Source organism: Eschrichtius robustus, chromosome 4, assembly GCF_028021215.1.
Source record: "Eschrichtius robustus isolate mEscRob2 chromosome 4, mEscRob2.pri, whole genome shotgun sequence".
Taxonomy (NCBI): domain Eukaryota; kingdom Metazoa; phylum Chordata; class Mammalia; order Artiodactyla; family Eschrichtiidae; genus Eschrichtius; species Eschrichtius robustus.
In genome coordinates, this window is record NC_090827.1 from 38,253,694 (window position 1) to 38,266,439 (window position 12,746).

The window sequence follows — 12,746 nt, forward strand, 5'->3', positions numbered from 1 at the left end:
TAGGTTGTAACTCCTGCCCCTACATTCATATTTGGGGGGAATTAATGTAAGCTATAGCTCCTTCCTCTGTATAGCACAGGATAATTATAACTGTATTGCAACACTGTTTTAAGAGCCACCTAAGAATACCCACGAAAGCACCAGGCACACTGTACATTCCCAAAAACCTTAGGGATTTTTTTCTCTGTATTTAAAGTAAGTAAATAATTTCAGGAGGGAATTCTGGTTACCGTTTTATCATTTTCTTTACATATAGTCAGTGGAATCCCATGCAAACTCATAAAATAAGACTGTTCTATGTATTAACTATTTAAAATAATGCATGAAATTTAATGCTTAAAAATAGTAACTGGGGCTTCCCTGGTGGCGCAATGGTTAAGAATCCGCTTGCCAATGCAGGGGACACAGGTTCAAGCCCTGGTCCGGAAAGATCCCACATGTTGCGGAGCAACTAAGCCCGTGCGCCACAACTACTGAGCCTGCGCTCTACAGCCCGCGAGCCACAACTACTGAAGCCCATGCACCTGGAGCCTGTGCTCCACAACAAGAGAAGCCACCGCAATGAGAAGCCCTCACACCGCAAGGAAGAGTAGCCCCCGCTCGCCACAACTAGAGAAAGCCCCCGCACAGCAACGAAAACCCAACGCAGCCAAAAATATAAATAAATAAATAAATAAATTTATATATATTAAAAAAAAAAACAGTAACTGAACTTTTATTTTTACCTGAAGATTGTTGAAATTTACTGTCATAATTTCAAAGCACTCTGTCAAAGCCAAATATCCTCCAGGAACTCGACTCATCTTTTCGGTTGTGTAAGGTTCAATTGTTTCTTCAGCATCTACAGAAGAATAAGCTGGACTCTGAAATTTCACACTGGCTGGCAAACAGATCCCAGCAATGTCCTTAATACCCACCCTGGTAAGAGGAGGAATAAGAGAGGAAAAGAAGAAAGACAGGTTTGGTTTTTTGTTTGTTTTTTTTTTTAAGAATCAAGTAACACCATCTAATATTGAATCCAGCAAAAATAAATATAAAAATGCAATAAAGCTTCATAGACAAAGGTTTCTTAAACACAATTATAAACACAATCACTAACTATAAAGGAAAACAAATGATAAATAAGTGTACATTAAAATTAAGAACTCTGCTCATCAAAAGATACCCAGGAAGAAAGTAAAAAGGCAAGCCACTGAGTAAGAAAAGAGATTTATACTACATTACTCAACAAAGGGCAAATATCCAAAATATATTTTTAAATTCCCACAATAAAAGAAACACAAAAATAGGCAAAAGTCTTAGACACTGTACAAAAGAACATATCCAAATGACCAATAAGCATATGAAAAGTTAGTCACCAGGGAAATGAAGTTAAAGCCATACTACACAACCACCAGAATGGGGAAAATAAGTGTTGTAAGAATAGTTTCATACACTATTGGTAGGAATAGAAAATTAACAAGACCACTCTGGAAGACTTTTGTAGTTCCTGCTCAAGCTGAACATGACTATTCTAGATTCACTCTTAATATGGGAACCTCAGAGTGTCTGACATTTGCACTTTTAGGAACATAGCCAACAGAAATTCATACATACCACCACCAAAAGAATGTTCAAGAATGTTTATAGCTGTGCTATTTCCAATACTTCCGAAACTGGATATAACCTAAATGTCCATCACCAGCAAAATGGAGGAATGCACTGTGGTGTATTCATACAAGTATGAGCAGTAGTTACCTACTAGTGAGGTTTTGGGATGATTTTTATTTTCTTCTTTTACTCATTAGTATTTCTTAACATGTAACTATGTTACACTTAACACTATCAAGTTATCAGATGGAGGGCCTCCTTAAAAAGTTCCAAAAAAATATGGATCCATATTTCAGCAAAATAAAAAAATTCATTAATGTTCGAGAAAAAAATGTAACCAAGAAACTTCTATAACTAAAATAATTTTTCACCTGTATCACACTTGATAAATCTCAGAATCTCAAGGGTAGAAAGATCCTAAAATTTCATCCCACCCAAACAGAAAACATTATAATATCAATAGTTATTAAGAAGAAATAAATGGGAGAAATAAAATTATTTTCACATTGGAAATTTTTACTTCACTTTCTCTAAAATCAGTCTTAACTTAGTATTTTTCTCATGAATGTATCACACATCAAAAGGATACTAAGTTGTATCAAAATTAATTTTCCACTAGGAAACTGAAAGCTGATTTTAATCCTAGAGTTCTATTTTCAAAGAAAGTTTAAAAAAAGCAAAAAGAAAATTAAGACTGGAATAAACATCATGAATTTAAAGGTCAGAAAACTACACATTCTCATCCAAATAAATGTCTACTAAATAACCTCTGAAGTACAGTCTATGCCTTAAAATTACTATTTTTTAATATTTACTATTTAAAAAATCACCTACCTATGATGTCTTCTTATCTCTGCACATTCTACTGCCATCCCAAATATAACAGCACTTGCCGGTATAACTTTCCCATATTTTTCACAATTACCATTTTCACCTTTGGTCTAAAAATATAACAATAAAAATTATATTCTGTTATATTTATGTCAAAATATGTGTGTCGGGGGCTTCCCTGGTGGCGCAGTGGTTGAGAGTCCGCCTGCCAATGCGGGGGACACGGGTTCGAGCCCTGGTCTGGGAAGATCCCACATGCCGCGGAGCACCTAGGCCCGTGAGCCACAACTACTGAGCCTGCACATCTGGAGCCTGTGCTCCGCAATAAGAGAGGCCGTGACAGTGAGAGGCCCGCGCACCGCGATGAAGAGTGGCCCCCGCTCGCTGCAACTAGAGAAAGCCCTCGCACAGAAACGAAGACCCAACACAGCCAAAAATAAATAAATAAATAAATAAATTTTTTTAAAAAAATGTGTGTATGATGGCAAGCTATGAAAATTTATCAGAAAAAAACTTAAAAAAACAATAATTAAGATAAGCAGGACTTCCCTGGTGGCACAGTGGTTAAGAATCCGCCTGCCAATGCAGAGGACACGGGTTCGAGCCCTGGTCCTGGAAGATCCCACATGCCACGGAGCAACTAAGCCCGTGCGCCACAACTACTGAGCCTGCGCTCTAGAACCCGAGAGCCACAACTACTGAGCCCACGTGCCACAGCTACTGAAGCCCGTGCGCCTAGAGCCCGTGCTCCGCAACAAGAGAAGCCACCGCGATGAGAAGCCCGCGCACCGCAGCAAAGAGTAGCCCACACTTGCTGCCACTAGAGAAAGCCCGCGCGCGCAATGAAGACCCAATGCAGCCAAAATAAATAAATTAAAATAAATAAATTTTAAAAAATAAAGTACGCATCATGGGAGAGACAGAAGTTCATTAAAAAAAAAAAAGATAAGCAGGTTAAGGGGTTTTTTTCCCTTTAAAAAGTTTCTTTTATTTTCATTGCTATATATATGTATATGTATATATATCATATATACATACACACATATATATGTGTGTGTGTGTGTATATACATTTTTTTTTTTTTTTCAGTACAAATAGGAAGGAAGGGAGGGAGGGAGGCGGGGAGCTAGAAATCTCGAAGTCTGCATACAACAAAAGACTATTCAGTATGACTTTAACTGACAGGCCAAAATCACCATTACCTAACTGGAAAAACAAACTGCTCTTCAACCTTTCATTAGCTATTTTAAATCCAAATCATTTTCTGTAAGTATTAAATTCTTATTAAATGTTAAAATCCTTTCATTCATAATACATATATACAAACCAAATCTACAATTTACTGGGCCACAGTAGAGGATTTCAATGCAAAATATAACTTGGCAATTGTAAGAATCAGTCCCGTCCAAGCAGTAGCCTGGGTCCAACTGGTACCTTAAAACCATACCACGCCAGTTATCACTATATTCCCTTTTGATAATCTGCCAAAAAATACAAGCAGTGAAGGCTGTGAGACTGAAAGTACTTCCCATTCTCAACCCTACTCAAGAATTCCAGAGTCAATCCCTTCGTAACGTAATCTCAATTCCTAAGAATTCTGTCCTGGAGTGTTTTTTGCCTATATACACCATTTGGGCACACAAGTATACACTGCACTATGTTATTAAATGTTTTTTCACACTGATTTCGTTCCAACAGTACAGTATGCACCTCAAGAGTGGGATGTATCTCATACTGATTTGCAATTATGCTAGGGGCTCAATAAATTATCTACTGAATAATGAATTCTTAATCAAATGTAAGTGTTTTCATGCTGCTTACCTTTGGCTGCAAAAGTAAATGCTCCCATGCATGAATCAAACTCTCCACAATTCCTTCTCCAAATAAACCTGCATCGACAGTTTCTGTTACAACTAGGGACACTCTATAGAATGATTTTTTAAAAATATATGTAAGTAAAATATCATGCTATTTATATAAAAGATGTCAAAGCTGAGAGCAGAAAGGAAGAGCATATTATAGAAACAGTTCATATGTAAAATTTTCTAATACATTTTGTGTTTAATATCTACCCTTGAATCTTGAGGAAGATTCAGGCTCCTCTGTTCTCCACTGGCAGCTTCCTGGCGGGGACAGTAGTGGGAGAACATGACCTTCACTTGACCCCCTGCCTCTTGGATTATTCTTTCATTGCCTAAATCCTAAGGAGTGGTTCATACCCATTACCTTTACCAGTCCCCCTCCTTAACTCTGAGTAACTGGACTTCTATCCCCAACACTCTATAAAAATACTCTCTATCATCAGTGACTCCCCGACTTACCGAAATGAATACTCTTTATTGGTTCTAATTTTCCTTGATCTGTAAATAACATTTAGTGCAGGTGAGGAGGCCTGCCCCTCAAAATCCTTCCTCTACCTCTGCTGCGTTTACCTCTACACACTGAGTGTCCCTCTCCTGTTACTTCTCTTGCTTTACCCACACCTGTGAGTTTTCACGAAAGCCTAATCCACAGAGCTCTGATCTTCTGTCCATTCCTTCTTTCTAGAAAATTTCACTCAAAGACACACCAAAAAAATTTCTCCCTTCTCTGAACCTCTTTACTACTTAGTGCCAGTATCGTTCATTTGTGTAATTAGAAGATAAAGATATTTTCATGAATATTCCTTATCTTCCTATCTAGACTGTAGGTGCCTTAAGGACAGAAACAACTTTGGTATCTCCTACAGTGCCTAAGCCCAGTATCATATATATTCACAAAATTTTCAATATTTATGATTGCAAATATTTAGAACATGGAAGGTATCTCAAATCATCTATTCCAATATCTTCAAGTCTCTAGATTTGCTCAAGGTCAAAATAAATTATTATTATTATTACTGAACCATATCTCTTAATTCAAAGCCAATAGATCCTTCTACAACACCATCTGTGACAAAAATGTAGATTAAATTAACATAACTTTGATTCATGCTATGGACTGAATTGTGTACCACCAAAATTCACGCTGAAGCCCTAACTCCTAGTGTGACTATACTTGGAGATAGGATTCTTATGAGGTAATTAAGGTTCAGTGAGGTCATAAGGGTGAAGTCCTAATCTGATAGGGCGTGCGTCCTTACAAAAGTGGAGGAGACAGCAGTGGTCCCTCTCTCCTCACATGCACAGAGGACAGGCCATGTACGGACGCACAGGAAGGCCATCTGCAAAGCTAGGAAGAGAGCTCCCATCAGAAACCAAATTTGCCAGCACCCATGATTATGGACTTCTAGCCTCCAGAGCTGTGAGAAAATAAATGTCTGTAGTTTAAGCTACCTGGTCTGGTATTTTGTTAATAGCAGTCTGAGCAGACTAAGACAATTAAGGACACCGTTTATTTCTATAAAATGGTATAATATCTGCCTCAACAATCTAACAGGACTTCTTTCATGAGAACGCACGTAGAGACCACTGAAAAGCATAACTATTATGTAAATATAAATATTATCATACATATATGGAAAAAGACTTTAAAATCATAGTCCCAATGACGACAGGGTATAAAAAAGCCCTGTTTCAGTGTAAACTGAATTTAAGTAAGATGAAAAGATAGACTACCCAGGAGAGGTAGTAAAGCAAGTGCTACTCAGAGAAAACTCTGTATCTAAAATGATAGTGTACTGGACCAGATGATTTTTAAATCCCCTCTAGCTCTAAAATTCCATCCCCTTGTGATATGGATCAAGGTGAAATAACATACTAAAAAGCTAAGACTTATAAGATAATATTCAAAGCATCTGAAGGGCCCAAGTCAAAATACATTGACAGCTGACGCTTCCAAAGCCAAAGCCTGTCCTTCATTTTAGCCAGGGATATTAACACCAAGTGTGATTAAGTCCATCAAGCTTCATCTACTCACGCATTATTTTTAAGTACAATTTTTAAATAGTTATTGACCACACAGAAGGACAACTAGAACACTGAAATTAACAAAGGTAAAGTAACTTGCTAAAGCTGAAGTTTATGTATTAAATCCCCTGCCACAAATTTTTCTCAAGATTTTTAAATCTTTTTTATCAAGAATATGACCTTACTATGAAAATCCATCTTATGCTGAACTATCCTATATCTGCATCTTTACAATATAAGGGTTTTAGCATTTTTGTTGGACTAGAAGCTAGAAATGTGAATATCTTAATTTTTTTTAAAAAAAACAGTGGATTATAAACAGTAAAATTAGTTCATATCATAATACCTTTCAGGAATGTGTTTTGGAATTTCTATGTCAAGCGACTTCATATGTAAGAGTTTGATCCCTGCTTCCATCTCGTTTGCTGCCACTACATCACAGGCAAGTTCATACATGGTCTTGGATAACTCACAGGCATACACCAAGTGCGCTCCAGCTTTTTTAGCAAACATGCTACAAGAGGAAAAAGTGTTCCATCAAGAAAAAATAATCTACTGTAATTTTTCAAATTTTAGTGGAATTATAATACTTAAACATGAGGTTTTCCTTTTATTTTTTAACACAACCATTATTCGTTCTGCATTTTAAAAAATGAACTAATATTCTTGTCAAGCAATAAATCATACAATAAATCATGACATTCACCTTATTAAAACACAACTGGCATGCAGAATGATAATAGACTTTAAACAACTAGATTCAACCAGAATGTTAATGTAAAAAGCACTCTTAAAATTCAGTATTTAAAATTTAAATGATAACCCCAAATTTTTCTCGGTGGTTATGTCGAGTTCTTAATTAAGTAAAAGTTATAGTGAAAAATACAATAATAATAGTTCCATGAATAATCATAACAAGATGATGAGAAATAAATTAAACTCTATTTTTAAATTCTGCTGTTAAAGTTTCCATATTTGGTAAAATCCTTAATTTACATTAGTTTATATGTATACATAATTAAAACACAATTCCAACAAACCTTAGTATTCCAGTTCCTGCTCCAATGTCCAAAACACTTTTGGAGCCCAAACAAACCGCCTTTTGGATTGCTGCATTATAAATCGTATTCCTTCTGGTGTCATTAAGCATGATAAAGTGCCAGCGTTCCACCAACCAGTTTGCAACACGATAAAAATTCTCCTTTGCGTCACTGAAATCCGGGTTTAGCTTCATTGCTTTACGAAAATACCCAGCTGCTTCATCTCTAAAGCCCATTCTAGAGTAAAAAGTAACAGACAAAATACTCAACTATATACTATCCATTACAGTGCCTTTGTTCGTGCCACCCATCTGGCCTGAGAACCCCCTCACCAGCACCCCAAATCCTACCCAACCCAAGCACCATCTCCTTGGGAAGCCTTCTGTGAGGACTGCAATTCTCATTCACTTCTCGCCTTTCGGCATCCCTTTTATATGTATGCATTCCAGGACACTAACAACTAACCAACTATGAATTACTACTTTACTATGGTAGAGTAGAGGCTCTCCTAGTCATCCTCCATTTAAACAACTTTCTAGAACACCAGTGGTTTCTAAAAAGCACTCCCTCTGTAAAAGATATTAACGCCTATGGCTAAGAGGTGCCTCTTTGCTGTGCCTGCATACCTTTTCCCTCAGCAATTGAGTTGAATGGTCATCAACAGTCAGTTGTAGGGCAGGAATAAAGATGTAGACATAAGAGAATGGACTTGAGACACAAGCTTCCCCCACTTGGGAGGGGGAAGCTGGGGCGAAGTTAGAGTAGCATCGACATACATACACTACCGAATGTAAAATAGCTAGCTAGTGGGAAGCAGCCGCATAGCACAGGGAGATCAGCTCGGTGCTTTGTGACCACCTAGAGGGGTGGGATAGGCAGGGTGGGAGGGAGACGCAAGAGCGAGGGGATATGGGGACGTGTATGCATGTGGCTGATTCACTTTGATGTACAACAGAAACTAACACAGTACTGTGAAGCAATTATACTCCAATAAAGATCTATTAAAAAAATAAAATAAATAAGACACAACAATGTAATGCACAGCACAGGGAATATAGTTAATTAATATTTTATATTAACTTTATATTGAGCATAATCTATAAAAATGCAGAATCACTATGTTGTATACCCGAAAGTAATATAATATTGTAAGTCAACTATATTTCAGTAAAAAATAAGTAAATAAATAAGTCTAAATTTAAAAAAAAGAGTCAGTTGTATTTGCTGCCAGACCAGTTTACACCAGTCGCACTTGTTATTATTATATATTTTAATTAAATACAAAAGAAACCAAATAAATATGACTGCAAAAAGAGAGGCATTGTGTCTAAGGAAAAAAGTTAAAGGTGAGTCACCCAAAAAACTACTACTAAATTAGATGTGAGCAAATCAATAATAAAAGACGGGGAGAAAACTGTCAAACCATCCGGAAAAGTGTTTCTTAAACTATCTATTGATAAGGAACTCCCTTTCCTTTTAAAATATCTAAGCATCTGTAGACCAACACACTTGCACTGCACATGATTAGTTAGTGTGCAACTCCCACACCAGACTTCAGCAGCAGAGTGGTCCAAGCTCTCCTCAACAAGGGAGTTCCCTGACCACATGCTTGGATTTACAGCAATGTCAAACTGCTACATACATTTCTAACTGATTACTCACAATTTTTATACTTCTCTGTCATTGACTGGTAATCTGTGGCTCACACCAGTGTGTGGTCCACACACTGAAGAGAACTAAGCTAGTAGAACCCTTTTACACTCATACCTCTTCACAAGCACCTCTAAGCATTCTGCCAATTTTAAAGAATGAATCGGACTATTCATTTTGGGTATGGTTTAAGCAAAAAAGACATTCTGGAACCCAAACAGGGAACGGCACTCTTACAAAAGGAAACAGCAAATTTCCAGGAAGTTCCAGAGAACAGATTTACAACAAATTCCCTGGCAAGGGACCACAGGGACTTCTCTGCCATCCTGTGAATGAGGGCTATGTCCTCTCCAACAAGGTCTGGATCTCAGCCCAGTGAGAGGAACTCTTCCTTGGATGCTCTATCTCAGCCCCAGGGGCAGTGGCTATTATGTAGTATAAGATGTAACATTATTACATATTATATCTGCTATTCCTATATTCTTTTCAGTTCTCTTCTTACTAGTCAACCCTTCATTACTCTGATCCCCTGTTATAATTAATAATTGTTTATATTAAACTTCCCGTGTTCGAATTAGTGTACGACAATTTATCCAATCTGGACTGATGCAGAATAATCCTTAACTAGTAATACTGAAACCACTACATACCTGAAGAGATGTTCCCCCATACTATTGCAAATCACTTCATCGTCAGGAAACAGTTCCAAGGCTTGCTCATAGCAACCAAGTAGGTCTTGTGTTCGACTGAGTGCATCAAGTTCTTCAGCCCATCTGAAGAGCGTATACTGAAAAGTTTCCTTTACAAAAGAGAAAACAGTAAATTAGTCAGTAACATAAATGATGAAAGAGGGAATTCCCTGGCAGTCTAGTGGTTAGGACTCCGAGCTTTCACTGCTGAGGGCACGGTTCAATCCCTGGTCAGAGAACTAAGATCCCACAAGCCGCATGGCGCAGCCATTAAAAAAAAAAAAAGATGAAAAAATATTCAACACTGGTTAAAGATTCCACAGAAAATAAAACTTAGCTATAACTGAAAATCACCTTAAGTTTAATTTAGCTTTAATAGGCCCTGTTGCTAAATAAACAAATGCGTAAATGCATAAATTTTACCACCTACACGGCAGTAACATGCAGAATTAAGACAGTTTGACCCCTCTGCAAAATCTCTCCATACTTGGCTGCCATATCATATTCTCCACCAACCTCTTTTTTGTGGGCTCCTATGTTTTAGCGGTACTTCCTTGACCGTCTTCTCTTTTCTCATGCATCCCCAGTGCATTAACTATCACCTAGGTGTTGATGGATGCTACATCCACATCTCCAATTGAGACCCTCTCTCCTGAACCTCAGACCCGTAGTTACCACTCCCTATTGGTCATCTCAACCAGGGACCCTCAGCCATCTCAAATTCAGCTCAACCCAAGTATTTCCTGATGGTGTGCAAAGAATACCAATGAACAACATAACATAAATCCTGTTCCTATCCTCAGAGAGGCCTCATAGAGAGAAATATAACATACAATTTTGAAAAAATTCAAAATGTTCTAAACTGAACCCATCATATTCCTCTCACACAGGATATAAGGTTAAGGTACCTCCCAACCTCAGAATAAGAAGTCACGTTAGAATGCTACCTTAACTCCAGTACAATTAATTTGAAACCCAGCCAATTCTCTCTCATTATAGTTAAATCTGTCACCTCGTCTCCCCCGCACTGTTACAACGTGGTCCTTGTAACCACTTGCTGGACTACAGGAAGAGTCTTCCCACTGTCACCCTAGCTCCAATTACACCTCCGCCAAACATTCTCCACACTGCAACCCAGGGCAAAGAGAGAAGGCGTTAGTCAGGAACACATTTTACATCATCTTCACATATTTTATACAGAAGAGTTTATACCTGAAACTGAATTTTGATGGATTTTACTAGAGAGACAAGGAAAGGAAGAAGACTCTAGGATGTGAGGGGAAAAAACACAGATTATATTAAATGGATCAGGGAATTTACAGGTAAGCAACTTGGTGTGGCTGAGGTGTGAGGATGGGGAGTAGAAGGAAATAAGACTAAAGAGATAGGTCTTTCGCAGAGGACCCTGCAAAGAAATATGGGACTCTGTTCTGCAGGAAACAGAGCTAGTTACTTAACCCTACTGAACCCTACCAGGCAAAGAAATACAAACTTTAGATAATACTTTTAATACACACTAAATATAAAAAAAGATATTTTCCCTGTTTTACGAAAGAGGAAACTAACGAACAAAGAACTGAGGAAAAAGCACTTGGATTGATCCATTATTCTACTTCTGCCTACCTAAAAGAGCAAACTGTATCTCAGCATAACACGTTCTCCTCCCTGAGGTCAGCTGATCCTGAAATTTAAATGTCTATATGTTACTGACATCTACTGGGTAGAAGTCAGGGGTGCTGCTAAACATTCTACAATGCACAAGACAGCTTTCCACAACGAAGATACCATCCAAAATGTGAATAGTACTGAGGTTGAGAAACCCTGGGTGAAATAAAGCAAAGTAGCTTCAGGCTGAAAGTTGAATGCAAAATTAAGTTAAATCACTTTTTGAAATTTAGATTCTAAAACAACTTGAAAAAAAATGTACAGCATTTCAACAGAATAACTGTCACAAATAATCCAATAACTGAAACGTAAAGAATGCATCATCAAGTGATTACTTTAGGCTAATTCCAAACTTAATTCAACATTCGTTCCACGTAACAGTAGAGACAAGTGCAAAGATCCTGGGGCAGGGACTTGCTAGAATTAGATATAGGAGGTGGCAGAAGATCACCTGAGGCCTCAGGCAATATAACCTTCGGAATTTTGAATGAAATGGAAGTTTTGAAATAGAGAAATGACATCATCTGGCTTTTATTATGAAAAGCTCGTACTGGATGTGTTGCGGTAGGTTGCAGGAGAAAGCCTAGTTTCGAGCCTGAGCCTATTGCAAAAGTCAGAAGGAGATGACTGAAGCTTGAATCAGGGTAGTAAAAGAGAAGGTGGTACGAAGGGATACGATTCTGGATATATATTTCGATGGTGCAGCAGACAATATTTCCTGATACGCTGGTTGTGGTTACGAACAAAAGAAGAGTCAAGGGTGAACAGTAAACATTAATAACCACCACCAAGCACTCATAGTACCCCCCTCCAATTTATTTATGTATTCATTTATTTATACGAGAACACAGGATCCATCTGCCTGCAAGCGAGAGAAACAAGGGCCCTCCTCACCTTCACATCGTCTTTCAGCTCCGGCGCCAGGCTGAGCACGAGGAGGTAGTGGGCATAGGCGGTGCCGAAGTCCTGGGCGCCCAGGCAGTGCTCTGCGCTCTGCAAGGACCGCGACACCAGCTCGTCCCGCCCGGCTGCCCCGGCGCCCCGCCCGGCTGCCCCGGCGCCCCGTCCGGCGCCCCGGCGGGGCCTGGGCCGCAAGTTCGGCATGGCAGAGTCACCGGCCGAAATCTGCGCTTATATCACTAAAGGGAAGATGCTTTGGTTAACGGAAGGCGCAAACCATCTAGGTGCTCACACTTCCACGTGACTAACCAGAGCCCGAGAACCGGAACAGGAAACCTATTCCCCTAAGACTGCAAGCGCTCCCACCTCTGCCAGGCAGAAACCCCGCCCCCTCCCCAAGGGGCGGGTCCCACCGCCGCCGCCGGCGCACGCTTCGCGAACGGCAGCGCGCCCGACGTGGGCACGTCGCGGCCCGCCCCCTCCCGTGGGAGGGG

General features: G+C 39.0%; 1 protein-coding gene across 1 annotated transcript in view; it reads right to left on the reverse strand.

Annotated features, from left to right (window-relative positions):
- The window catches only part of PRMT9 (protein arginine methyltransferase 9), a 30,633-nt gene extending 18,004 nt beyond the window's left edge, over positions 1-12,629 (reverse strand). The window contains exons 1-7 of the mRNA XM_068542592.1: positions 12,247-12,629; positions 9,649-9,797; positions 7,349-7,585; positions 6,655-6,822; positions 4,243-4,345; positions 2,425-2,531; positions 726-918 (exon numbers count right to left, since the gene is read on the reverse strand). Coding sequence (XP_068398693.1) covers positions 726-918; positions 2,425-2,531; positions 4,243-4,345; positions 6,655-6,822; positions 7,349-7,585; positions 9,649-9,797; positions 12,247-12,456 — 1,167 coding nt within the window. The 5' untranslated portion in view covers positions 12,457-12,629. The remainder of the gene's footprint in view (positions 1-725; positions 919-2,424; positions 2,532-4,242; positions 4,346-6,654; positions 6,823-7,348; positions 7,586-9,648; positions 9,798-12,246) is intronic.
- Positions 12,630-12,746: the final 117 nt, after the last annotated feature.